Source organism: Piliocolobus tephrosceles, chromosome 4 (genome assembly GCF_002776525.5).
Source record: "Piliocolobus tephrosceles isolate RC106 chromosome 4, ASM277652v3, whole genome shotgun sequence".
NCBI lineage: Eukaryota > Metazoa > Chordata > Mammalia > Primates > Cercopithecidae > Piliocolobus > Piliocolobus tephrosceles.
Window position 1 is genome coordinate 122,308,827 of NC_045437.1, and position 23,347 is coordinate 122,332,173.

The 23,347-nt window shown below is 43.9% G+C and overlaps 1 protein-coding gene across 7 annotated transcripts in view; it reads right to left on the reverse strand.

The window, feature by feature from the left end:
• The window catches only part of TENM2 (teneurin transmembrane protein 2), a 1,213,529-nt gene that overhangs the window by 42,917 nt on the left and 1,147,265 nt on the right, over positions 1-23,347 (reverse strand). For 4 of the 7 annotated variants that reach the window (XM_023218891.3, XM_023218892.2, XM_023218890.2 and 1 more), the window contains 8 exons: positions 22,667-22,928; positions 21,644-21,911; positions 17,652-17,795; positions 16,884-17,133; positions 9,769-9,789; positions 6,243-6,475; positions 4,565-4,719; positions 2,488-3,362 (listed from right to left, as the gene is read on the reverse strand). In XM_023218891.3, coding sequence (XP_023074659.2) covers positions 2,488-3,362; positions 4,565-4,719; positions 6,243-6,475; positions 9,769-9,789; positions 16,884-17,133; positions 17,652-17,795; positions 21,644-21,911; positions 22,667-22,928 — 2,208 coding nt within the window. The remainder of the gene's footprint in view (positions 1-2,487; positions 3,363-4,564; positions 4,720-6,242; positions 6,476-9,768; positions 9,790-16,883; positions 17,134-17,651; positions 17,796-21,643; positions 21,912-22,666; positions 22,929-23,347) is intronic. The other 3 variants (XM_023218893.2, XM_031935468.1, XM_023218894.3) reach the window with 1 other exon arrangement.

A 23,347-nucleotide genomic window follows, 5' to 3' on the forward strand; every position in this document is an offset into this window, starting at 1 on the left:
TCTTTCTTTCTTTCTTTCTTTCTTTCTTTCTTTCTTTCTTTCTTTCTCTTTCTCTCTCTCTTTCTTTCTTTCTTTTTTTTGAGATAGAGTGTCCCTCTGTCACCCAGGCTGGAGTGCAGCTGCGTGATCTCAACTCACTGCAAACTCCACCTCCTGAATTCAAGTGATTTTCATGCCTTTGCCTCCTGAGTAGCTGAGCCTACAGGTGTACACCACCATACCTGGTTAACTTTCGTATTTTCAGTAGAGATGAGGTTTTTCCATGTTGGCCAGGCTGGTCTCAAACTGCTGGCCTCCAGTGATCCTTCTGCCTTGGCCTCCCAAAGTGCAGAGATTACAGGCATGAGGCATCACTCCCGACCAGGACAGACTGTTTTCTAGTAGCCTCACAGCCTCTGTGTGGTTTTCTTCATCACTCTTTCTCTAAAGTTTTGGCTAAGGCTATGCAGTGTTGGTCTTGACTGCACTGCCCTGACAGGAGGTGAAGTTGTGTCTGATTTTTAAAATGGCTGTGCGTCTGCCAGTTGGCTGATGATGTGCCAAAAGTGCCATCGAACAAAAAGAACTCACCATCTTTTTAGGTAGAAAAGAAAACCTTTTACATTTGAACCCCACAATGGAGAATTTGTGGTCACTGGATTTATCAACATTCTGAAAAAAAGGGCAGCTTATCAAATTAAGATAAAAAATTATTCAGTTTCAATGTAACTTCTGAACATTTTAAAACACATTTATGAATCATGCCTATGTTTTCATTAAACTAGGGACACTTTCTGGAAAATACTTTCTGTTTTATTTTTTTTTTATTTTTTATTTTTTTTGAGATGGAGTCTCGCTCTGTCACCCAGGCTGGAGTGCAGTGGCCGGATCTCAGCTCACTGCAAGCTCCGCCGCCCGGGTTTACGCCATTCTCCTGGCTCAGCCTCCCGAGTAGCTGGGACTACAGGCGCCTGCCACCTCGCCCGGCTAGTTTTTTTGTATTTTTTAGTAGAGACGAGGTTTCACCGTATTAGCCAGGATGGTCTCGATCTCTTGACCTCGTGATCCGCCCGTCTCGGCCTCCCAAAGTGCTGGGATTACAGGCTTGAGCCACCGCGCCCGGCCTACTTTCTGTTTTAGAGTTCAGACCTTGGATGCACTTGAGCCCAAGCTTCTTTATGGCAGTCTCTAAACCAGGCCCAGTTCAGGCTGGCCTCCCTGAGAATGATGTTTTTTCCCAACTCTTTCAGGAGAGCCAACAAATTGTTTCTGAAATGCATTAGATCTTCGGGTGAAACTGTCAGAAAGAGGTTTCCTCGGAAGAGGAAAATCCCGGAGGTGTTTGGGTGAGTGTATAGCTTCAATCTAACTCGGTGTGAGAGCCAAGGGCAGCACTCAGATGGTACCTTCGAGGACAGAATCACTAGCTGGTGAAGTCTGATCAAACCCCCAGTGTCCCGAAGGTATTAAGATGCTTCAGAAGTCTGAGAAAGAGTTGCCCCAAGAAGAAAGTCAGAACCAGGGAAAGCAATTCTTCTGCAATGCAGCAAATATCCAGCAGGTGGCAACAGCTTCCTTTTACATTCTCCCAAGACCATTGGCATACAATCAGGAAGTAAACATTGCTGGATTTAGGAATGATCAACAATGAGGTTTTCTGTTCTCCCTGTTGTCCCCTTTTTTTCTCTGTGCCAACTCTCCCTAACTTACTACATTATCTGCTAGCAGCAGCATCCAGACAAAAAGCAAGCAAGGACTCCAAGTACGTAGGGGTTAACACACTCCTTCATCACCTAGGAGAGCCAGATATTTATAAATTCTGCTCCAGTATCAGCCAGCCATTGGGAGAATCATGCCTAGTAACTTCCTCCAACCAGCATCCCACCATTAGTACTTACAGCAGTAGGCACTTTGACCAAGAACTGCCTGCAGGAGCTAGGAAAAACAGCTTTTTGCAAAACAAGCGTCAGGACTATTAAGTATGAGATAATTGTTAGGGGAAATATGACCAGCTCTCGCATCTTTTAATATACCTAACGCTTTATCTGTATCGATCTGCTTCTGCTAAGGAGGAAATTCAGAGTTTATCTACCTGTCTGTGCAATCAAGTGTGTTGCTGGACCTATTGGCAAATTACAGGAGCCCCACTGGGATCTTGCCTTTTAGGTTCTAATTTCCGCACCCATGGCAAACATGAATAATCAGCAAAGTTAATCAACGCCTTACCTCCTAGGTGCTGTGTGTGTCCAATATCCTGAAATTTGAACGGCAAGCAGGCAACGGGAATTCCCAACTCTAGTAGGGAGGATGCTCAATATCAGAGACCCAATAGAGCAAATCATTTTAGAGTCAGGGAGAGGGGACATGAATATCTTGAGACCATAAGACATCATTAAAGTTAGAAGGACAACATGACAAAGCAATTTAAAAAGCTACACGAACGACCAGTCCTGATGCCAGCTAGAACAAGGGAAGGGCTCTTCAGAGATGCTTTACAAACCCACTTACTCATAGAAAGTCGTCCATCCTGTTTCATCGCTCTTGGTGGCCAGGAGCCCAGTGTTCCCATCATAGGTCATGAGGCCAAGCTCCAGGTTCTGTGTGGACACGACTTTGAGGCCTCCATTGGTGCCCACAGTGAGGGTGATGATCTGATTGTCAGGCATGAGCAGGTGACGGGGCATGCCACTGCTGTCCCGACGGATCTTCAGGGAATTCCCATTATTGTCAATCAATTCAGTGACATCATTGTCAGCACTATATGTGAAATTGTACAAGTACTCCCCTGTCACCAGGCTTACAGTGTATTGGTGGATGCCATCAGCATTGAAGACATATAACTCCTGCTCTCCGGGGGATGCAGCCTCATACTGGTTGAAGGCATTAAGAACGGGCTTGTTCTTGCTGACCGCCCTGATCCGAATATTTCCAAGGTCTGCAATGTAGATGGTACCATCTGGAGCTACAGCTAAGGATGATGGGGAATTCAAGATGGCATCAGTCGCATAGGCATCATCTCCTGAATAGCAGTTGCAGTTGACATCGTTTTTGCAGTCGCAGTCTGAGGCTGCCCCAGCTAAAAGGCAGATCTCCCCATTGGTTGTTACCTGGCGTAGACGGTTAATCTTCTTCTCATCTGTCTCAGTGATATAGAGGACCCCAGTGTGAGAAATGGCAATGGCGCTGGCTGACTCCAGGGCAGAGTGAATGGCTAGTTTGCTGAGTGAGTAGTCAATGCCAGGAACCTGGCAGTGCATGGGGCGTCCTGCAATGATGCTGACTTGGTGGTTCTCGGTAATTCGAAGGATGACATTGTTCTCTAGAACATACAAGGAGTTATCCATGGGATTGACAGCAAGGTCTGTTGGCCACTCCAGACGAACCTGTGGATGATATGGTATCAGATTAAAGAACAGCCTTTAATATGTCCAACGTTTAACTGTAGGGCACTTACTGGTTTTATGTATCTAGGAAAAAAGACAGCTTTTTAATAACACACTGTAATAGAAATGCTCTTCATTGAACCAGCTGCTCATTGCCCATGATGAGTGGGTGTGATGGAGAAGAAGAGATAATGTAACATATATTTCCTACCATGTCACCTGCCATGACCAGAACAGGCCATCAGCCCTACCTATGATGCTGCTGCTTACCTCCAGATGGTTGGACCAGCATCAGAGCTGTCATATATGGTTGCACAGGTAGTTCACTACAAAAGAGACCATGCCATCCAGCCCATACTCTGCTCACCAAGCAGATGCCGGGAAGCTATGTTCATTTGGAGGTGGCACCTGTATCTAATTCACAAAAAGGAGCCATGTGGCTTGGAAGGTGGCTCTGATCAAAGGGGAGCCAAAGTGCAGGCTCGCCAGCAAACTACAACTTGAGTATCTGCGTTAAAAAATAAACTGAACCAAACACATCTTTCCTCTGTGGAATTTGAAATAAAAATCTCAGTAGCAAGTTGTCTGTTGTGGAACTGGAGCTGAAATTTATGAGGTTGGCCAAGGGTTGAAAAGGCCGTTGTAGAAAGGCTGAACATATATTCCAGGCTGTCTGAGAACAAATGCTGTATATTTGAGTGAGCCTCTGTTCTCTGCCTCTGTAAGAGCCCAAACTGAACACACACTTTGGGTGATATTGTAGAGGGCTCTGCTTTAGTTACTACTGCACAAAGTAAAGGTTTATATAGTGAGGATGCAATCATTTCAGATTAACAGGGAAGTTCTGATTGACATATAACACTGTACAGTACATTCTCAAACCTGCAATAATGATGGAGAAGGGAGGTAATTACACAGCAACTTCTACCCTGTAATCTGCCATGGCTGGATTATGTCACTGGCTCCACTTTTCTTAACAGAATTTTCCCTCTCTCTTTCTCTCTCTCTCTCTCTCATGCCTATCTGACATTTTCCATTCCATCTTACTGTTTAGCTCATCTCAGGCTTTCTCCAAACAACCCCGTGATCTGTATCTGTATCTCCCCTTCCTATTCCACTTCCAAACCAATCAGGAAGCAGGTAAGAAGCTCAGGCCAAGAGGCAGGTGTTGTTTAGTGAAGAGATGTAAGAAAGAGTCTCACCTGGGCTACATCCATGCTGGAATCACAGCTCAGCGGCCGGACAGCAGTGAGGTCATTGGAGCCCAGCAGGGTGGAGATGATTCCATTCTGGTCGACCTTCCGGATCATGGTGGCATCAACAAAGTACATGAGCCCGTTCTTGTCTACTGCAATACCTGAGCAAGACAAGCAGTGTGGATTTATCTCTTGGAAAGGGGTAGGATTGTGGGGTAGAGGTGGGAGATGAGATGCCTTGCTGAGCACTCTCTGCTTAGACCAGAGACCCTACTGGAACTGATTAGTACCCTCAGAGCAGTGGTTCTCAGCCTTCTAAGGCAAGATCCTTTCTCATGGGCACTGTGCTGGGATTTGTATAGTTCCTAGGGTGCTGGCTATATCACCACCCTCTTCCCTGCAACTGATGAAAGCATGCTTCTTGGACTGTAAATGAACCAAGGCTGCAAATGAATGAAGCAGGAAATAACTTTGCATCTGCTCTCTTTAGAAAAGAAGTTATTTCTGAAGTTCATTACCCTAAACATTATTAGTAGCAACTGACTTAAATATACTTCGCAACTGATTGCAGCAGTCAGGTTGAGAAACTGTGATTCTTGTAGTTACAAACTCCTAATTCAAGGTGTATGCTTCAGTAAGTATTCCCAGTTAGGCCTGACGCCAATCAGCACTTCAGTGCCCCAGGGGGACACTGCGGCCTAGCATTCCCCTGTTGCAGCAGGGCTGGAAAGGCACAGATATGGCTTCTATTTATTTTGTGTCTTTGCCCCAGTGCCCAAGTACAAGGCTTTGCCTCCTTAATCCATGCTGCCCTGCTGCTTTCACAGTAGCTAAAAATGCTAACAGGAGTTGGACTCTCAGATGATTGCTCCTTAATGTTAAGTATTTTTAGTCCTTTTCAAATAGAGACCCATGGGTTCCCAGAACTTCTCCACCCTGGACTCCTGGAAATTATACCCATTCTTAATTACTACCATTTATTGGGCATTACAACATGTGAGGCAGTGCACTTTAGACTTCATACACATTTGCTGTCTATCACGAACGTCTGGGCGTGGCCAGAGGCCCCCAGCTGGGCTTTGTTTTGTCTCCAGCCCACACAGCTGGCACTCTAGCTCACAGAGCCAGGATTTCCTCTGATTTTCTGTGACTGGCAGCCGTCAGAAATCTCCAGGCGCAATCCTCTTCACTTTCCATTTGGAGCCTATGTGCATGATAAAGTTTACTTCAAATAAATAAATAACTAAGGTTTTCTTTTTCTTTTCTTTTCTTTTCTTTTTTTTTTTTGAGACGGAGTCTCGCTCTGTCGCCCAGGCTGGAATGCAGTGGCGTGACCTGGGCTCACTGCAAGCTCTGCCTCCCGGGTTCACGCCATTCTCCTGCCTCAGCCTCCCGAGTAGCTGGGACTACAGGCGCCCACCACTACGCTCGGTTAATTTTTTTGTAATTTTTAGTAGAGAGGGGGTTTCCCTGTGTTAGCCTGGATGGTCTCGATTTCCTGACCTCATGATTGGTTTTCTTTTTAAACACCCATCCACACACCAAAGCAATCTATCTGAGTTAAATGATTATAGGGAAAGCTATGTTTTGGACTGTTGGGCTTAGTTACGTTCTGATACAAAGAAAGCCAAGATGGTAGCAAAGCTTTATCTGGGGTGGGGGACTCTTCCTTGAAGGCCTTTACCTCTCGGGCTCATCAGGGTTGCATCTATGGCCTTCCCTCCGTCCCCACAGCGGGCTTCATCAAAGGGCAGACACTGCTCTCCAGTCCCTGCCACAACTTCCGAATTCCCAGCCAGGTCTTTGGCTCCACTCAGAGACTTGACGCGGTAGATTCTCCTGCTGTTGGTGTCGGATACGTAGAGCGAGCCGGACACGGGGTCCACTGCCAAGTAGTACTTGTGTGCCGGGTTGTTGCTTTAGTAGGAGAAGCACAAAGAGAAATGAGGAGGGGGCTATGGAGCTGGCTTCTTAGATCAAAGGAATGACAAAAATCCTAGCAAGACGCTTACCTTCTCTAGCGTCTTTCCACTTTAGTGAACTGGAAAGAATCTAACATCAGACTCAGTGTTCTAACACATCATGGTTCTTACCTACTTCTAATTGGACTTATGCTCCTTATGCTATCAGATAATTCATTTCCCACCATACTAAACAACTGTTGCTTCATTTAGCCACTACGAGAGCTCCCACTCCGATCCCGTTTTCGTTAGCAGGATAGTTATTCAAGACTAGCTACAGTCCATGTGTGTGCAGTCTCCTTAATTTCCCCTTAAGGACTTAGTGTATTCTCAAGTGGGATAGATGAACACTTCCATGTGACAATGTTCTCGTTTTATCCTATGCCTCCAGGGTACTAGACCATTAATACTAGGGCAACCTGGAGTTTTCCTAATTTTATCATGGGAAGCACCCCAGAAACACTCCCAATCTCCAGGCTCAGAGCTTGCTTCTTTACTGCTCTTCAGTGTGGATATGGATAAAGTTGGCATTTAGTGTAAAGATATGTGGGTATCTTGCTGGTACTGTGTCTGGAATCTGAATTACTGGGAGAGGAGATGCACTTTTCAAATCTGGGTAACAGTGAGGTCACAGGCATGAGTCAGGGTCTGCCAGGGCCCTCAGCCACACTAGGGAATTAATACCTTTGTGTGTGTGAAGTGTATTAGGAAGGCGTGAGCCTCCAAGACCTGGGCTGCTTCCACTGCCATGTGTCTAGCTGCCCTGTGTGAGGCTAACTAGGACAGAGTAAGACTTGTAGAAGTGGCTCAGTGCTAAAACACAGGAAACTCAAAACTCAATTCTGACCCAGCTGGTGGTGACCTTGGTTAAGTCATTTGACAGTGTCAGGTCTTAGCTTTTTTTTGGGTGGGGCGGGGCTGGGGGATTAAATCAATCATACTGGATATTGCTAATGTTCCCTCTGACTCAAAACCCTGCAGTTCTTCCCTTTGCAGTACCTGTCACTGGTTTGAGGTTGGGACCAGAATAGGTGCTTATGTTATTCCTCTACTGGTTATTACAATCACCACCTCTAGGATGCAAGCAGTAATTGCCTTTCTGCCTCAGTGTGGTAGACTATGTTTTGAAATGAGCACAGGCCCCCCCCTTTTTTTCCCTGCTATTTTATTTTATTTTTCTTAGAGACAGGGTCTCACTGGAGAGCAGTGGCACAATTCTAGCTCACTGCAGCCTGAAATTCCTGGGCTGAAGTGATCCTCCCACCTCAGCCTCCCGAGTAGTTGAAACAAGTGCATGCCACCATGCCTGGCTAATTAAAAACCTTTTTTTTTTTTGTTTCTGGTACAGATGGGGTCTCACTATGTTGCCCAGGCTGATCTCAAACTCCTGGCCTCAAGAGATCCTCCTGCCTTCGCTTCCCTAAGTGCTGGGATTATAGGTGTAAACCATGCAACCAGCCTTTTCCTATTATTTTTCAATTTTACTTTGGGGTGATGGGAGAACAGGGGCTGGGAGAGGTGGAGGGAAGGTGAGAGAGATGACAGTGTTGGATGCATTTGTCCTGCTGACATTAGCTAGTAAATTACTAATTAAAACACCACCATTTGGGTTCTTCTCTGATTTAAGGGAAAAAAAAAAAAAAAAAAACTAGGAAGCTATTTTTAGGAACAATCTGTGTTGAGTTGAGACCACCTTTCACTCCAGTTTCTATTCAGGTTGCTATTAAGACACATCCCTGAACTAGAAGTCAAAGTTTTTCTGAAATTCCAGACCAGATAATTAAAACATAGACTACCTGGGTTCCATTCCTTTCCTTTCCTCTTTTCTTCTTGTTTTTCAGCTATTAAGTCATTAGAGACTATCCATATATGCAAAACAAATTAGGGCAGAAAGGGAAAAATTCGTGCCATTTTTTAATTAGATGCTGCACTCTGTTACTGAATGAACAGTAGCTGGCATGATCAACAGAAGGATCAAGGCATTGCACATCTGTGCCTATCTATGAGAGAGATAATTATTTTTGGACTTTCTAGGGAGACTGATTTGAGGAGGCTTTTCAAAGGCTCTGGCAGAAGAGCAGGCAATGGAGGGTGTGAGGTCAGTTCTTGCTTGGGGAGACCATTCTTCCTTACGGTCTCATACCTATTTTCACTAAGATGCTTGCAGAAAAACTCAGGTCAGAGGGACAGTCATGCCTCCACACCTGTGGCTGTGGCAAAGATCACATGAGGTTGGTGAATTTCCTGGAAAAATGTCCTTCCAAGGCATTTCTACTTATTTTTAAAATTTGACTCAAATGGGGTGCCTATAACCAGCCAGTTTTGGGGTGCCTGAGGAGAAAGCAGAGGACTTTTCCAATGCATGGCCTTCCACTCACTGTTATGATCTTGTGCAATTTCACTCTACTTTTTGTCTAATTTTGACCTAATATCATGAAGGAAAGCTGTCCATGTTTCATTTCAAAAAGTGAGCGAAGCATTCCTTTGAGTAGTGGTATAGATTGCTTTGCTTTTTCTCTTCTTCTGAATAAAAATAAGGTGACTTTTCTTTAAGAAAGCTCATGCTATCTCCATTTCAGTGCAGTTCACGTGTGAATGCACGTGTATGTGTGTTTTACACTTTATCTGTGAATTGTCCTAGTGTGGTTTTAAATGATAACCTTGGATCAATATAATGATCAAGGCGGTTTTGACGAAAAATACTTGGTCTCCATCCTTCAAACTATTCAAAAGTGATTTTACTCCATGAAAATTCTCAATGCATCTGACTGTTGGATTCATTCTGACCGGCAGATTGGCAATTAACTTTTTTTTTTTAAAGATGACCATATATCCAGGGGAAAAAATCATTAATGAGTTGAAAATGAGTTTTTAACCCGTTTCCAGTTCATTAAAGCTTTTGTGAACCCAGTCCAGCATTTACAAAAGCCAGGAGTTTGCCTCAACTGTTTAGCCCAATTATGGACCGCACTGAGCAGTTGGGATAAAAGTTCGCTGAGAGTTCATTATCTTGCACTTGAATCTCCCGGAAATTCTAATTACTGTCAGCTTATTTGGTTGCTTTTTGACTGCATTTCATAATTGCTAAAGCTTATCATATCCACAACACACAATTAGCACATAAAAAAGTTACTATATTTGGTACATAAAAATATACAACATTACACAAGAAGCACAAAACAAAAAAAGCAAACACAAGGAAGCAAACGAACCATATCAAATTATATGGGAAAGAGTTCTTCATCTTACCTATGTTTAAACTCTTTATTTCTTTATAGAAAGAAAACAGAAAGGAAAAAAGAACAAACAGTTAGCGGAAGAATTGATGATAAAGCAAACATAACATTTTTGTTTCTCATATAAAGGGGCCCAAAAAAGGCAGTCTTTTTCTTTTTTCCCCTGTAACTGACAACTCCTGGCTCAATAGCTTGAGAAGTGCCCCTGATTTTGGACTCCTCCCAGACATTGGACAATCTGGACAAGAAAGCTTGAATTCTCTCATCAGCAATGTGACTGTCACAAGACACAGATTTCTATAGGTGAAATATGCCTCCTGACTAAGGAAGGGATGGCAAACACGTTATGTCTTGGGTGCCAACGTGTGTTGACCAGTAATGGCTACTGGGAGTGTGGTGGTAGAAGGATTTTGAAGCCAAATTTAATATCGGCTATAAAGAGTACTGTGACTCACTTGTAACGTCCACTTTGGGTGTGGGAGGGAGGATGGTGACACCTGTACCACTTAGTTGCCATTAGGGCATTTCAGGGTAGAATGAGTACCACCCAAGAGGGAGACCCTGCTCAGAGCCTACTGCAGTTGGGCAAAGGCTGTTGAACCCTGAGACTCTGAACCACTTCCTTTCCCTGCTCCATGTCACCTTCATTGTCCCCTTTTCACTTGGGGTGGGACCCCAAATATGCATTCTTTCTAAAAGGTAATGTCCAATATTGCAATAACGTCCACAATGAAATTTATAGGTAATAATATCCTCTTGGAATTGGAGTCAAAGACTCCAGTTATCATTTCTTATCAGAGAACTAGTAAAAATTTTGTTGTTTTAAGAGAAGAAGTATATTCAATTTCAATAAGAAAGTGGCTGAAAGTTAATGTGCCAGAGACGAGAAGATGTTAGGGTCTCAAGTAAGGAGAAGGACTCCTATTCTCGAGGCTTCTAGGCCAAGGTGGAAGAAACCCCTGACCCCTCTTTTCCTTTCAGTTGAGGAGAAAGGCTTCAGGGAAGGGACAAAGAGAGTTTAATGCCCTGATTTCTGCTCAGGTGTAGCTCAGTCCTCTGCCGGGGGCCATCATTAGTGGTGGGTTTGCACAGGGATTACAATTTTATATTTTATTCCAATGTGTTAGTTTTTGCAAAAAAAAAAAAAAAAGTTAATTAAATGATGCTGATAACTCCTGAGCTCTGACTGACATAGTGCAATTTAAGATTCATTCTGCAAAGCCTGGTGTGTCAGGGTGGCAGCCGGGAATTCTTGCGTCTATTTTATATTGCTTAATGAAAGTGAAATGTTATCTGCCACCAGTGGTAGTCATATTTGGCTCTTAATTATTGCCATATCAATTTCACTTTTTAAAGTCAAGATTTTGTAAAAATACTGGATGGGATTTGGGTCTGCAGACCTGACCTACTTCTTTCTTAGGAACATCTGCTTTCAGTTGATTAATATAAGATCTATGTTGGAGGAAGGAGAAGGGCAGGGGTGAAGGATCAAGTCGTTGGAGAGTGTAGAGCCTGAATGATCATATGAATATGAGCTTTGGAGAAAGGCTGAGGTCACTGCTATTCCAGTCCAGGATCACAGCAGGCTGGGTGCTTAGCATGCAACAAACCAGAATAACAGCATCACCAAGTCAGTCTATGCAGCTGGGTTCAGATGTCCTACTTACAAGGGATAGGCCTAGGCTTTGTGTGCATGGTTTTAATACCACAGACTCTTTAGGTGAGCCCTTTGAGGAAAAAGTGGTGTTTCAGATGGGAGAATTGAGATGCATTAGCTCTTCTTCACACTGCAGAGTCTCAGTGATGTCTCTGCGAAGCCTTCAGGGTCTCTTGTGGCATTCTCAGCCTGACTCTCAGGGCTGCCGTCATGCTGTCTGGTGATTTATGTTTGTGTGCCTGTCCCCCTCACTTCTTTGTGAATAGGACATGACTCACTCATCTCTGAATTGCAGGTACTTAGTAGAAGGCCCAGGAGAGAGTTAGGGCTGGAAAAATGGGTTCTTGAGTGAAGGAAGCAAGGAATGAGGCTGCTTCCTTTAGAGAAGGGGAGACCCTGACTAGGACTAGCTCCAATCCCTCATGTTCTGCTCAGAATTACAAATCTACAATCAGTGGAGACTGTTGTCTTTTTTCATTCCAACTCTCTCTGTGCCACATTTTCCCCTTGAGGAAGGTGGACTTGGAGTAGCCACAGGGTTTTTTTTTCGTTGTTGTTCTAACGAAAGAGAAGTTGACTTGGGGTACATATGGTTTAATTTCAGGAGGATGAGCTCATGTGGCTTGTAGTCCCTTTTGCACCCAGCTAAATGGTTGTTAGCCATTCTTGAATAGGAATGTCTTTCAGGAATGCTCCTTCCCTACCATGTTGATTTGTCTAACATCATTGCAGAGAGTAAAAGGCCCCATGTAGAATTCATATTTCACTAATACAAGGACATCGATGACAAACTGGTTAATGAGCATCATTTCAAATACTATTTAGATTATTCACTCCACAGGAAAACTTGAAATGCCCAGAGATATTACAAAGGAAACTTGATAAAGATTTTCCCCAATTTTATAACTCTAATGATTTCACCAATAATCAATTATGAACACAAAAGAAAGTTTTCTAGTTTATCAATAATCTGAAACAAATTTTGATCAGCCTTACTAGAGGAAAGACTGACAATCCCTCTGTCACTTCTATAGATAATGAAATTACAAAATGACTGTAATATTAAAAGATGATCAAAGATATGCAGCCAAAAAGTATAGAAAAACGTGTATCATGGAAGGGTTACAGGAGTTAATTAATAAAAATATTAGGTTATTTGTCTGGATTTTGTGATGTTTGTGATAGAATTGGCTTTTCTAAACTTTGCAAGTTTTTGGGTTTCTTTTCTCATCCTAAATATTCCATTTCATTTCTCATTTCATATTTATAATTTTATTTTTTTCTTCTTAGGGAGAGTCTCTGAAATTGTCTTAGTGTTAGGCTTCATGAAATCTGGGTTCTACCCTTGGTAAAAAGGCTTTGAAAATAGTTCCAATCAGTCTCCAAAATTTTATGGGGACATTGTTTTTAGTTTTATTCTGGATTGAGTGCTTCATGACTTTTCTTTCCTGACCCCCATTTTCAAAGCCTGACCACACAGGAAAAGCATTTGAGTGTAACCACATAGTCTTCCCTAAGAGTCTACCTGGTCATCAAGCAGGGTCTGTCCTGGCTGAAACTCTCAGGCAGAGCTTGTCCTTGGTGACGCTTCCTTCCAATGTCTGCTGGCTCTGCCCACCTTCCCAGGCTCCCACTTTCCCCCTCCCGGGTACTAACATATCTGGGTTGGACAAGTCCCTTCTCTGAAGGTCTCCTCTAATGAATGGTGCCCTTGACTCCATGCTGAAAGCACCATCAGAATGTCAGCATGGAGAAGCGGTTTAGTTGGAAAAAAGCATGTTTAATATCATAATATTACTTTATGTTTAAAAAATCAAAAGATTTGGAATTTCAAAAATTACGAAAGATGTCAGATTCTTATGTTTATTAAACGGAGCTAAGCTAAAAAAAGGTAGAGAGATACTGTCCCATCCCATATAATTCACTGCCTTATACTGAGGTCTAATTCCTAAGATGTTCTAAAATTGCGGAGGGATGAAAGATTTTTCTGTGAGAGAAATTCTCCCTATAATGTTAGTGACTGACAAATTTACTCTGCTTTAGGGGGCTTAGGTTTTCCTGAGACCACTTGGAAAGGGTGGTGGGAAATGGACTAGTAAAGATGGGATATCAGGCTTTTATGGGAAAGGAGTATGAAAAATGTCCTAAATGTCCGCCTAATCAGAGCACACAGATGATAACCATTTTACCTAAGAGAAGGCTCTTTGTAGCATCAGAAGTTATTTAAGTGTATAGAACTTGTCCCTGCATGTTTTGAGACAAAGGAAGGAAGAACGGGGAAGGATAGCGAGAGAACCATGGAAACATTTCAATAGGATCCCAATTCAGAGGCTCAGCTCTGGGGTAGGTAAGCGAGATAGGGACGGGCACTGACTCCCGAAATTGAATCATTCAGCTGCCAACTCACAATGGAGAAAAGACATACGCAAGACAGGTCTCTTCCTCCCCCTCCCTCCCTCTGCTGGTTGCTGTTTTGAAGAGAGGGGATTGACAGCCCTTTGTTTTCAGGTATGTAGTGGGAAGAAAAGAAGAATAAAACCAGTGTTCTTGTAAAAGCTTAACTTCTAATTGGCTCTGGGTACCTGGCTGATGAAAGTAAGAACAAGGCTAAAGGCAGTTAAAAAAATCACACAGCTGTCGAGGGAAATTGGGAGCCATATTCCACCTCAAGCTGTCCTAATGTCACCACGTGGGCATGGCGTGACTTACTCTGATTGGGCCCTTAGCTTGCACCATTGACGTTGTGACCTCCACAACTTGAGAGACATGGAGTCAGGGATAACTCCAACAAGAGGGAGGAGATGGGTCTGCGTTTTCTTTAATTTAAGCAACCTATCTTGCGCACCTAGTGTGGGCCAGGACCTCCTCTAGGCATTAAAGGGACAAAGATGACCAAGGGGTGTTCCCTGCAGAAGTTCACATGATTGGGCCCTAAAGACTTACACAGACATAATGACAACAAGGCATTCAGTGGCATCAACTCTAAGATCAGAGAGTGCAGTGACTCAGAGGTGGGTGAGAATGGCTTCTGCTGGGGAAATCAGGCTACGTGGAAGAGGGGGCCCTGACGCTGCACCTTGCAGGTGGGTGTGATGTGGTAGATTAGGTAGGGAAGGTATTTTAAGCAGAGCAAGCAGCAAGAGTGAAGGTTTGGAGGTGGGACTGTACCAGGTGAGGGCTGATTAGCCTCTGAGCAGGAAGACCGGTGACAAAGGAGGAAGGGCCTGATGTGGAAGATTACAAGGGGCCAGATGAAATACTTCCACCTTTTTTTCCTATAGGCAATGGTAAAGCACAGTCCTACCTCCACCCTGCCCTGCCTTCTCCCATGGTTCTCTGATGCCCACAGGGTGCCTGAGTAAAGGAGACTTTCCTAGGATTAAAAAAACAAACAAAAACAACATCTTGGGAAGGGAATCTATATGGATGAGCAAGTCTAGGAAAAGTGATTTGTCTGATCGCCAGTTTGGCAGTGTGAAGGCTACCTGGCCTACCCCCACGTGTCTCCTTCTTGCTCTCATTGTTCACCCTCTGGTTACCATGCCCCCTCCTCCACCCCAGGCCTGTCTCTGGATCTCCATGATGGTTGGCCTTTGGCCCTTCAGCTCAGCTTAAACTGCACTGACTTCCCCAGGTGCCACCTCTCATGCTCACCTTTCTGAGCCTGTGTTTTCTGAGCCTGTGTTTCATCCCCTTTTGTACTGCAGAGCCCAGCACATGCCTGGCTCACCTCCATGTTCAATACATCCCACTGGATCACTGAGGCTGCAACCTCCTCAGGGTGAAGCTCTTGTTTTCTCCTCTCTTTTTACTCCTCTCAGTCCCTGGCACACTCTCAGCTCCCAGGAATGCTCAGCAGCAGTTGCTGGGGGCAGGCCACTGATATTTCTCCCAGATGTGGCCTCAGAGACTCTCAAATGCAAGTGCAACCTGCAGCTCCTTCTAGGAGAGAGGCTGAGGCTGCTTCAGAAGACACCATCATCCACTCATTTGTCAGGCCAAAATCCTAGGCAGGGCCCTTGATTCGTTTCTGTCTTTGTTCATTCCTTATACCTGATCCATCAGCAAATCCTATCAGATTTATCTCAAAATCTAATTGGACACTAATTGGAGCACTCCTCTCTCTTCTGCTACCATTCTGGTTCAAATCACCATTGCCCCAATCCTGGACAATCGCTGCAGCTTCCCTATGGGTTTTCCTGCCTCCACTCCTGCAGTCCTACAGTCTATTCCACACACAATAGCCAGAGTCATCTTTAAAAAAAATGGAAATCAGATCATATCAATTCCACCCCACTCCCTACTTCAACCTCCATTGCTTGTTCATTGAAATACAATGTACTCTTGTCTAAGTGGTTAGTGAGACTCTGATGCATTGAGGTACCCTTCCCTGAGCTCACCACCCTCCAGCCACATTGGGCTTCTGTCAATCCTTAAATCAGTCAGGCTACTGGCTGGTATAGGGCTTTTGAACAACTTCTCTCTGCCTGAGTGCTTTTCCCCAGATCTCCCCATGGCTGACGTCTATCCCTCAGATCCTAGCCAAACATCACCTAGTACAAGAGGTTTCTCCAACTAATTCATCTTACATAGCCTCCTCATCCATGTACCCTCCCTGTCCCCCAGTTCCTGTTTTTTACTCTGTTATATTTCCCCTAAAGCAATTAAGGATACTGGAGATTATTATTTTTTATTTGCCCACATGATTTTGTCTGTGGCTCCTTATCAGAACACAAACACAACAACAGGTGCTTTGTTCTCGACCCCACTTTTTTTTTTCTTGTCAGAAAGCCCCTGGGACATGGTATACATTCAACAAATATTTGTTGAATGAAATTTTGCCCCTTTCTTATAGATCTTACTTCTCTCTCTAATTACAGATCTCCTGAGTTGAGGGTCTGAAATCAACTTTCCTGGCAAGAGCACGTCTAAGAGCTTTTAGGGGTCAGTGTTTTCCCAGCACAGAGGGGTCTGGCCTTCAGACTTAGTAGCCAGCAATGGGCAGGAGGAATCTACCTAGGCTGGCCAGAAATTACACAGCAAAGCCTATGCAGTAAAGGGAGTGCTATCCTAGTGAATGTGCAAAGACCCAGAGAATTTATAGAGAGCTAGCAGATAGAGATGCTCAATACAACATTTTGAATTAGCAAATGAACATTAGTGGTTCTCAAACTTTGATGTGTGTCTACAGAGCTTCTTAAAAATAAAAGATGCCTTGGTTGTTCTCCAGTCTGGAGACTAAAAGCCTTGTCTGTAAGTCAGTTGTTGACTATTGTATCAAATCTGTGTATGGTTTTTCATAGATACACAAAGCATTTCTCTCACCTCCTTATTTGACTCTGGGCCTAGGTTTTGGATCACAAGGACTTATCTTCTCCAGAGAACCCCAAATGCGGCCCCAATTACCCAATCAAACTCAGGAGTTATGGGGGGCAAGAGAGCAACAGAAGGTTGCCTGTATGGCCATTTACCGTAACTCCAAGATGCTGGTCACATTTCGAGAGGGAAAGATGCGTCGAATGTAATTGAAGTCGCCCACATAGAGGCTCCCATCGATTCCAACAGCCAGAGCCACTGGGGCCAGCAGCTTGTTGCCTTCAGCAAGGCCGTTGCAGCTGGGACAGGAAATGCTCCGGCGGCGACCATTGCCCATAATGCTGGTGATGATGGCAGGCTGCTGGGTCAGGAACTGGTTTTCCCCAGTGCCCTTGTGTAGAATTCCTGCGGGGGTTGGAGAATGGGAGGGGTTACTGAAGCCCTCTGGGGAAGACACGTGTATTGGCCAACTGGGAGGGAGGGGAAGAGAAAAATTAGGAATCTTCAGTGCTTGAGGAGCTCTCCAACTTCTTCATGATGTGGAGAGAGCTGCAGTGGGAGAGGTGGACCCCACATGGTGTGGCATTGGGTAAAATGACACTTGGGAGGATAACTAAAGAAGCTTGTAATCCCAGCTTCCTGGTAGACTGGGGCAGGAGACCCCTTGAGCCCGGAAAGTCGAGGCTGCAGTGAGCTATGATGGCTCCACTCCACTCCACTCTGGATGACAGAGCAAGACCCTGTTTCTATTTAAAAAATAATAAAATAAAAGGAGAAGGTATGAAAATCTATGCATATTTTGAGCACTTGATGAAAAAATGACCAAGGGAAGGGGAGGTGTAACCACTTAAATGCTGAGAAAAGAGACAAGGTTCCAGAGAAGTGGCAAGGCTATAGCTGGGAAAGAAGACGTGTTCACGTACCACTTTTAACATTGAGGATGTGGTGTTTGTCCAGAGACCAGCCACCGAGGTTGGAGGGGTCCAGCTCGAATCCCTGAAGGAGGGCTGTCCTTTTCTCCCAGAGAATTAGACTGGGACAGGTCTCATATTCAAACCCGACAGACACTGAAAGATAAACGGGGTGGGGCAGAGCGAGAGAAAAGAGAGAGTTTACTTGATTACTCCAGAGCTCTGTAGCAAGAATGAGAGGCATGTGTTCGCAGTAATACAGATTCTGTTCCAAAAACTCACTCAAAGAGGCAGGCTGATTGCTTTTCTCCTTGTGATTCTACAATATTAAATTCAGATTTTTGAGTTGAACTCAACCTTGAAACTTTACACAGTAGTACTCTGTGGGGATGGAAAGACCTTTCCAATGAACGACTGGCTTTCAAAAATGACCCTGGTGACATGGAGGGAGGAAAGGAATCATTTGAAAACCTGACACAATTCCCCTTTAGAGATGGACAGGAGACTGTTTCTCTCAGCCTGCTGTTCATGGCATGCATTTATTATATTGTGTGTCATTTATTTCCACTTACTAGGAGAAAGCCCTTTGGGATGGTACTGGCTCATTGACATGGAGATTCTGGGAGCAATAGCTTGTGTAAATTAAGACACTTGATGTGTTCACTCAGGATTCCAGAAAGTGCCAGGAGAGGCAGGCACCAGCAGGGGTACAGCCTGCCAGTTACATGGGGATTCAATGGGGAACAGAATCCAAAAGCTGTTTGTAAAAATGCTGCATTTGCCACATGGACAAATGGGAGAGAGAGGTGGAAATGAAGGACATTAGTCCTAGCTTGGCTCCAAGCTCGCGCTTCCTTTGGGCTCCATTTTCCCCACGTGTAAAATGGGTTAAGTGAAGCCTCAATTTCTCAGACAGATGTGGTAAGGAGAGATGAGATGAAGCGCTGAGATGCCATACATTTTTAATTGGAATGCTGGTCTAGAAATATGAGGCATTGTTATTATTGCTATTCCTACTGCATTAAACTCTTAACTATGTGTGTCACCTTTGGGGATTCTCTGCAGCTTTAAAAAATTCCTGAGATATAGAAGTGTCAATACGAATGGAGGATGCATTTTTATCTTTAAAAAAACCCTATATATTTCCTAGCTTGTCCTCTGAAAATGCCAAGAAACAAAGGCCAAATGACCAGCCCCAGAAGCAAAGAGAATTGCTAGTGCCTGGCTTGTGGCCTTGATGTATTATTTCTCATTAAAAGGAATCAGGGCTTCTGGAAGAAATGGCTGGAGTAAGAAATGAATACAATGACACCAGCCTACTTTATCATACTAGATAGCAAGGAAGGAATCAAAATCTATTAGGGTCATGTCAAAAGGATTTGGGAATGAGCTTGAAAAGGTGCCCACTGACCAAAGATGGAGCCATTTGGCCATTAGTGAGGATAATAACTTCAATAGATTGAAACATACTATATGCGTTTTGGCCCATGAGTTCAAAATGGTATTTAAGAAACATTAATTTGCCACCACTGGATGATGAATCAACTCATTATATTGAAAACTAGTAAATAAAGGGAAATAATCAGACATTTATCTATTCTTTTCTATTTGAACTGTACTTCAAATAACCAAGTAGTTAAGGAGAAAGCATCTCTGCATAGAAGTATTTCAGCTAATAGATGAAGAAGGAAGTATAGAATTAAAATATCATTTTGCAATCCCTAATGACTGGACAGACTAGGCAATGAACATCAATGGCTACTGAAATCTCTAAAAAATATACAACTTGACTTTAGGTGCCTCTTGACAGAAGGACACAACCCTACCTATCACCTTGTTCTGCCAAAACAAAAAATCAAAAAATCAAACCTGAACCTAAGAAAGCTTCAAAGCCCAACTATCAATGGTCAGGAGATATAGGGAACAGAGGAACAGGCCAAATATCCATAATTATGCAATTCTAGAACAAACAGATCAATCAACCAACCAACCAACCAACCAACCAACCAACCAACCAACCATGCTATATGGGGAATTCTGCAGGCACACAACCCAATTTCTTCAACAAGTAAATTATGAAGGTTAGAGAGAGAGACAGAAAGATAAGGAAAGATAAAAGAACTTTAAAAAACAGTTTAAGAGAAATCAACCAATTGCAAAAGGTGGATCTGAATGGGATATTGAGACAAAGTATTAATAGTTTATGGTATTTGTCAGGCAATTGAAATATTGAACGATGGTGGGCTATGTGATGGTTTTAGGGAATTATTGTGTTTTCTTGTTGTGATGATATGGTTTTTATATTTTTAGAGTGTTTTTAGAGATACATTCTTAAATATTACAGATTAAATGATGTGATGTCTAGGACTTGCTTCAGAAAAATGCAGGAGAAAGGGGAGTGGACAGGGGTATGAAAAAAGAGGCCTCATCATGAGTTGATAATGGTAGGTGCTGGAGTATATGGAAGTGCATTACAATATTTAGTCTACTTTTTGATATTGGCTGTCATTTTGATATTAGCTAAAGACAGATATTATATATATATATATTTGATTAGCCAGTGTTGTATATTAAATGCACTAGTTACTCTGGGAACTTCTTACTATCTTGGTTAAGTTAACTCCACTTACTGATGAAGCAGACCACCAGGGCTGTATCCTGAGCAGGTGTAACCTGTCAGTGGCATGATCTTGGGCAACTTTCTTACCCTTTCCCTCCTGCCCCATATGCACAATGGGGTTATGAGAGTGCCTACTTGAGGGGTTATTGAGAGGTTACCCAAGACAAAGGATTTAGCACAATGCTCTCTACATGAAGGGAAAGTCTGATAAACATTGGCTGCCTTGGCCGAGCGCGGTGGCTCAAGCCTGTAATCCCAGCACTTTGGGAGGCCGAGACGGGCGGATCACGAGGTCAGGAGATCGAGACCATCCTGGCTAACACGGTGAAACCCCGTCTCTACTAAAAATACAAAAACTAGCTGGGCAAGGTGGCGGGCGCCTATAGTCTCAGCTACTCGGGAGGCTGAGGCAGGAGAATGGCGTAAACCCGGGCGGCGGAGCTTGCAGTGAGCTGAGATCCGGCCACTGCACTCCAGTCCGGGCGACAGAGCAAGACTCCGCCTCAAAAAAAAAAAAAAAAAAAAAAAAATTGGCTGCCAATTATAGTGAAAATTTCTGAGGTTGCTAGTTTCTTACTTTGGTAACTTACATTTGCAGTTCTTAAAATACACACAACTATTGGTGAAGAGAACACAGGATTCTGGATTTTAATTAATTCCTAGATAGCTTTCTACATGTAGGAAGATACAGGGTAGGTTAAGATTAATCTACAGCTCACAACTCTGATAACGGTAGGACCCTTCTCTTACGAAGATCTTTCATGAGGAGGGAATCGTGATTCCTTCAAAAGACAAAGCCCTGGAACATAGCATGTGGCTTTCTGATCTCCTCAAACCCTGTTTTCTGATTATTCAGAGGCATTCTGTGCCATTTACAAGTGCTCTGTCTGGAACGTGAACTAGCCCCTGACCACCTCTCTCCCATCATCTTGAATATTTTCCTTTCCCACTGTACTCCAGCTACACTGGCCTTCTCTCTGTCTATTAAACACACCCTGCTCTTCTCTATGCCTGAAATCCTCTTTTCCTGATTTTCATGTGGTTCCTTCTTGTCATTAAAGTCTCTGCTTAAATGCTGCCCTGCGGAGGAGCCTTCCCTAAATACTCACCACAGTTGCCCCTCCTTCCCAATATATATCATTTATTTTTATTTTCTTATTAGCACTTATCCTTTTTGATCTTTCTTTGTTTCATTTGTATTTATTATCTCAATACCTTACCAAAATGTAAAGCCCATGGAAGAGGAATCTTATCTGTCTTCTTGACCACTGTGTCCTTATCTACTGGAATGGTGCTTGGCATATCCTTGGAACTCAATAAATATGGGTCGAATTAACACACGACTAAATCCATTGATCAATAAGTGGTTGAAACCAAAACATACCAACAGCATCTGAGAGTCCATACACCCTTTGGCCATATGCATCTGTCTTGTCCCAGATGAAGGTGTAGGCCAGGTTGGGAGAAGCCTGGAATGACTTCTGGAAGAGATGCCCCTCGACAGCCACCATCAGGTGAACCCTGATGAGGTTCAGGGGCACTGTGGACTGGGTCATGGTGATCTTCAGCAGTGACTTGTACCCTGCAGTTCTGGAGCTCAGATAGCGAAGTTTCACACTGGAACCAGGGAGCTCGATTTCTTCATGAAGAACCTGGAGAGGAAACACGTGGCAGACACACACCTCAAACACACCTGTGCAGGTAAACTGTAACCCTGATACTGTCTGTCTGCTGTGTCTCTCACTGAGGCATCACATCTTATGTGGGTGCAAGAACCACTTACCACCACTGAGAAAGAACAAGGACAACAACAACAACAAAAACTTTATCCTCCACCATAGAGTGATGGGGCTGAGGTTATGATTTTTGGATTAATAATTATTCTTGGTCACTGTTGTGTTTCTTTTTGAAAAACCACACTGTTGGCAAAAGATGTAAATAAGAACAGCAGGCTTTATTGCTAGCTGCATGCAAGGAGGCCACGAGAGGCTGTAATTATATGAACCTACAACTTCCACAGACAATCCGTATAAAGCAACAGGGAGGCAATAATATAATATGCCCTCTATCGTAACACCAATGTAGATCATTAAAGCTCCTCTTATCATGTATCTCTGTAACTAACAGGAATAAAAAGCAATCTGCAGGTGGGTTGCACATATGTATGTTGTTTTTATTTTATTAAAAGCTCTGATGACTGCTAAAGTCTTGAACGACTATCTGCAAACATGCAGAACAGCCAAGAGGGATTCAAACTTTCATCTCTGGTGGCTATAAATTTTATTATGCTCCCACTTTTTTCACTCCCCTATAATATTAGTTTCTGGTCCACTCGGGGAGAGGCAGTGTCCAGTTGGTTTTGGTTAGGGAAGTCCTGAGAGTCCTGCCCTGGCACTGCCATTCCTACCTGGGTCTCAGGCACGATAGGATTCTGCCCAGGGGCAGCACTGAAGAAGGTGGACAGAGGGGAGGAGATGATGATTGGATCGGGCCGGACAAAGCCACTGAGGTCACAGCTGGGGATGGAGTTCTCCTCGGTCTTCATCACCAGGGTGTCCATGGCATAAAAGCTGTTCCACGGCAGCCACACGGTGCGTTCCTGGCTCATGAACGGGGCTCGCTCAAAGTGTAGAGTCAAGGAAGCACCTCCATTGGCGATCAGGTCGAACCTGGAGAGGGAGTAAATGAGCTGATGAGAGGGTAGACTCACCTTTAGACAAGGCAGGATGCCTCTCCTCCTCCCATGATGGCCATGGGATGGGCAGAGCACAGAGGGGAACATGGGCTTTGGAGATAGACAGGTGGGGCTGGAACCCAAGCTCTATCACTTACTAGTTGAGTGGCAATGGGCGAGTTACTAACCCTCTCTAAGCCTAAGTTTCTTCATCTGTAAAATGGGAATAATTACACCAATACACATGGGATGGCTAAGAGTGAAACATCACGAGTGTAGAGCAGAGCTCAACAAACTATGACCCATGAGCTAAATCCGGCCCACCACCTGTTTTGCTAAATAAAGTTTTATTGGGCAGGGCGCAGTGGCTCACGGCTGTAATCCCAGCACTTTGGGAGGCTGAGGTGGATGGAT